General features: G+C 44.8%; 1 protein-coding gene across 1 annotated transcript; it reads right to left on the reverse strand.

Moving 5' to 3' along the window:
- Positions 1-209: 209 nt before the first annotated feature.
- Positions 210-2,099, reverse strand: LOC125630117 (uncharacterized). The gene is made up of 2 exons (XM_048835628.2): positions 1,218-2,099; positions 210-830 (listed from the first exon to the last, which is right to left on the reverse strand). Exons 1-2 carry the CDS (start codon positions 1,795-1,797, stop codon positions 289-291), a joined length of 1,122 nt encoding a protein of 373 aa, XP_048691585.2. The 5' UTR covers positions 1,798-2,099; the 3' UTR covers positions 210-288.
- Between the last annotated feature and the right edge of the window lie 1,758 nt (positions 2,100-3,857).

Raw genomic sequence — 3,857 nt, forward strand, 5'->3', positions numbered from 1 at the left:
TCATGACTGGCCAGGCTACGGTGTGAAAGTTCTGTTTGTTTCTCCTTGATGAACCCCCCCACCCCTTGGTTCACTCTACTTCCCTGTAAGCTAACCACCCTCCCCTCCTCCCTTTAATCATTGCTTGCAGAGCCAATAAAGTCATTGCTGCTTCACAGTCATGCATTCGTTATTCATTCATCACACAAATAGGGGGATGACTACCAAGGTATCCCAGGAGGGGTGGTGGAGGAGGGAAGGAAAATGCCACACAGCACTTTAAGCACAGCACTTTAAAAGTTTACAACTTTAAAATTTATTGAATGACAGCCTTCTTTTTTTTGGGCAATCCTCTGTGGGGGAGTGGCTGGTTGGCCGGAGGCCCCCCCACCGCGTTCTTGGGCGTCTGGGTGTGGAGGCTATGGAACTTGGGGAGGAGGGTGGTTGGTTACAGAGGGGCTGCAGTGGCAGTCTGTGCTCCAGCTGCCTTTGCTGCAGCTCAACCATACACTGGAGCATACTGGTTTGGTCCTGCAGCAGCCTCAGCATTGAATCCTGCCTCCTCTCATCACGCTGCCGCCACCTTTGAGCTTCAGCCCTGTCTTCAGCCCGCCACTTACTCTCTTCAGCCCGCCACTTACTCTCTTCAGCCCTCCACCTCTCCTCCCGGTCATTTTGTGCTTTCCTGCACTCTGACATTATTTGCCTCCACGCATTCGTCTGTGCTCTGTCAGTGTGGGAGGACAGCATGAGCTCGGAGAACATTTCATCACGAGTGCGTTTTTTTTTCTTTCTAAGCTTCACTAGCCTCTGTGAAGGAGAAGATCCTGTGATCATTGAAACACATGCAGCTGGTGGAGAAAAAAAAAGGGACAGCGGTATTTAAAAAGACACATTTTATAAAACAGTGGCTACACTCTTTCAGGGTAAACCTTGCTGTTAACATTACATACATAGCACATGTGCTTTCGTTACAAGGTCGCATTTTGCCTCCTCCCACCGCGTGAACGGATTTTGGTTGAATGCCAGCAAACATACACTGCAATGCTTTGTTCTACAGTGATTCCCCAGTACGTGTTGCTGGCCTGGAGTGGTAAAGTGTCCTACCATGAAGGACGAAATAAGGCTGCCCTCCCCAGAAACCTTTTGCAAAGGCAGAACCGCAAATGCCAGGGCAAAGTAATCCTTTCACATGCTTGCTTTTAAACCATGTATAGCATTTTAAAAGGTACACTCACCAGAGGTCCCTTCTCCGCCTGCTGAGTCCAGGAGGCAGCCTTGGGTGGGTTCGGGGGGTACTGGCTCCAGGTCTAGGGTGAGAAACAGTTCCTGGCTGTCGGGAAAACCGGTTTCTCCGCTTGCTTGCTGTGAGCTATCTACAACCTCCTCATCATCATCTTCTTCGTCCCCAAAACCTACTTCTGTATTGCCTCCATCTCCATTGAAGGAGTCAAACAACACGGCTGGGGTAGTGGTGGCTGAACCCCCTAAAATGGCATGCAGCTCATCATAGAAGCGGCATGTTTGGGGCTCTGACCCAGAGCGGCTGTTCGCCTCTCTGGTTTTCTGGTAGGCTTGCCTCAGCTCCTTCAGTTTCACGCGGCACTGCTTCGGGTCCCTGTTATGGCCTCTGTCCTTCATGCCCTGGGAGATTTTCAGAAAGGTTTTGGCATTTCGAAAACTGGAACGGAGTTCTGATAGCACGGATTCCTCTCCCCAAACAGCGATCAGATCCCGTACCTCCCGTTCAGTCCATGCTGGAGCTCTTTTGCGATTCTGGGACTCCATCATGGTCACCTCTGCTGATGAGCTCTGCATGGTCACCTGCAGCTTGCCACGCTGGCCAAACAGGAAATGAGATTCAAAAGTTCGCGGTTCTTTTCCTGTCTACCTGGCCAGTGCATCTGAGTTGAGAGCGCTGTCCAGAGCGGTCAGAATGGAGCACTCTGGGATAGCTCCCGGAGGCCAATACCATCGAATTGTGTCCACAGTACCCCAAATTCGAGCCGGCAACGTCGATTTAAGCGCTAATCCACTTGTCAGGGGTGGAGTAAGGAAATCGATTTTAAGAGCCCTTTAAGTCAAAATAAAGGGCTTCATTGTGTGGACGGGTGCAGGTTTAAATCGATTTAATGCTGCTAAATTCGACCTAAAGTCCTAGTGTAGACCAGGGCTGAGTGTACTGAGCACATGCTGAGAAATTTCACTTTAGAACTGACCCATCATGCATGAACTCATTTTGTGATATGCATGGAGCCTGGTCCTTCTGTCATCTACAAAGGTGTTTATCACCAAGTATTTAGTAGAATTAGCTACTTTGTTTATGCATGCATGTGCAGTAATGAAGTATTACCCAGGTATCGGAGGGCAGGAGCAAGCACAACAGAATGTGATGGAGGTTGTATGGTCTTCCCTTCAGTAGGAGCGTGGTGTGTGGGTGTACAAATGTATGCATCAACACAGGGCCCAGTCCTGTTAACACTTACTCATGTGAGTTGTTTCATTGACCTTTATGGGGCTACTTGTATGTGAGTATTTGCAGAACTGGTCCTTAGTGTGCAATGCACTGAACAAAAATGATAGAAGTCTGTGACAAAAAATGGAATTGAATACAGAGATCTGAAGCTTTACATTAATACTTTATCAAACCTGTCTTGTGGAAAGCTAATGGAAAGGTTTAAAATATACTGTTTTTTTCCTTAGGACACATTATAATTTTGTATTACTGAATACACTGTGTTGTTTGTTATCAAGTAATTGAAAGCCTCTGTTGTAAAACCTTGCATACTTATAACTGGGAGGAGTTAAGGTTGTTTATAGGAAACTTTACTCTGAATTTCTCAGAGAGGAATGAGAGAGGGGTTGTATTACTAAAGTTCCAAGTTTATGGATATGTGGAACACCACATGAATTCATTGGGACTGTCCACAGACCCATGCATTTGTCATCTACTGAACCAAATGTTTCCCTCAGTTACACGCTACTAAGAGTAACTGGTAATCCCAAACCATAGGAAGTGCTCCAGATGAGATGAATAGTGAGTCCCCTGACTCCACCCTTCTCTATCATCTAGGCATTCAGTTCATCCCAAGAAAAACCTCCATCTCTATAGTTACTGTAAGAGTAGAACATAAATATGGTAATAATACAGGGTAACAACTTTTGGTAAGGTTACTCGTTAGTGTCTCAGAGAGAAGCTTCACTTAACTGCATAGTGAATATATAGTGTACACATGTAATATATTGTAAAATACTATTCCTACCTGCATAATCACTTGTGTATATTAGTATGTGCCAAAATATCTGCATGCTTATTTGTGTGTTTGTCCATGTACTTACTTGTAAATAGCAACACTAGTGCTTTATTAATGTATTTTTGGCATATATTTTGAAAACAAAAAAGCATTTTGTGGCACGCAAGGATATCTTTATGCAGTGACTTACTGTTTTGCATGAACAAATGCTTGTGTGTATGTATAAATGTGGGGATTTGTACAAATCAAGTTTTCACACTTTTATAAATGCTTATTTGGAAATTTGGCCATAAATGTGTAAATCAAAGAGGAATTTAAATACAGAAGGCCCAATCCCATAAGGTGCTGTATTTTGCTGTTTTCTGTGGACTCACAGCTCAGCTGTAAGGAAAGTGAAAATCATGAACCTGCCCTGGAGCAATGTATTGGAATACTTAAAACCATCAGGATATTGATTTGGAGTGTGAGCCCAATTGTCAAAGAAGGTTGCGTAATACCATAAAGAATCAGAACCTTGGTTGGTGTTAACTGGGGCTAACCTCAGTGGAGCTGTGCTGATTTATATGAGCTTACGATCAACATATAATTGCCTGCCTTGATAGCTTGTATTTTGAGGCGGTAGTT

This window comes from Caretta caretta, chromosome 1 (genome assembly GCF_965140235.1).
Source record: "Caretta caretta isolate rCarCar2 chromosome 1, rCarCar1.hap1, whole genome shotgun sequence".
NCBI classification, from domain to species: Eukaryota; Metazoa; Chordata; order Testudines; family Cheloniidae; genus Caretta; species Caretta caretta.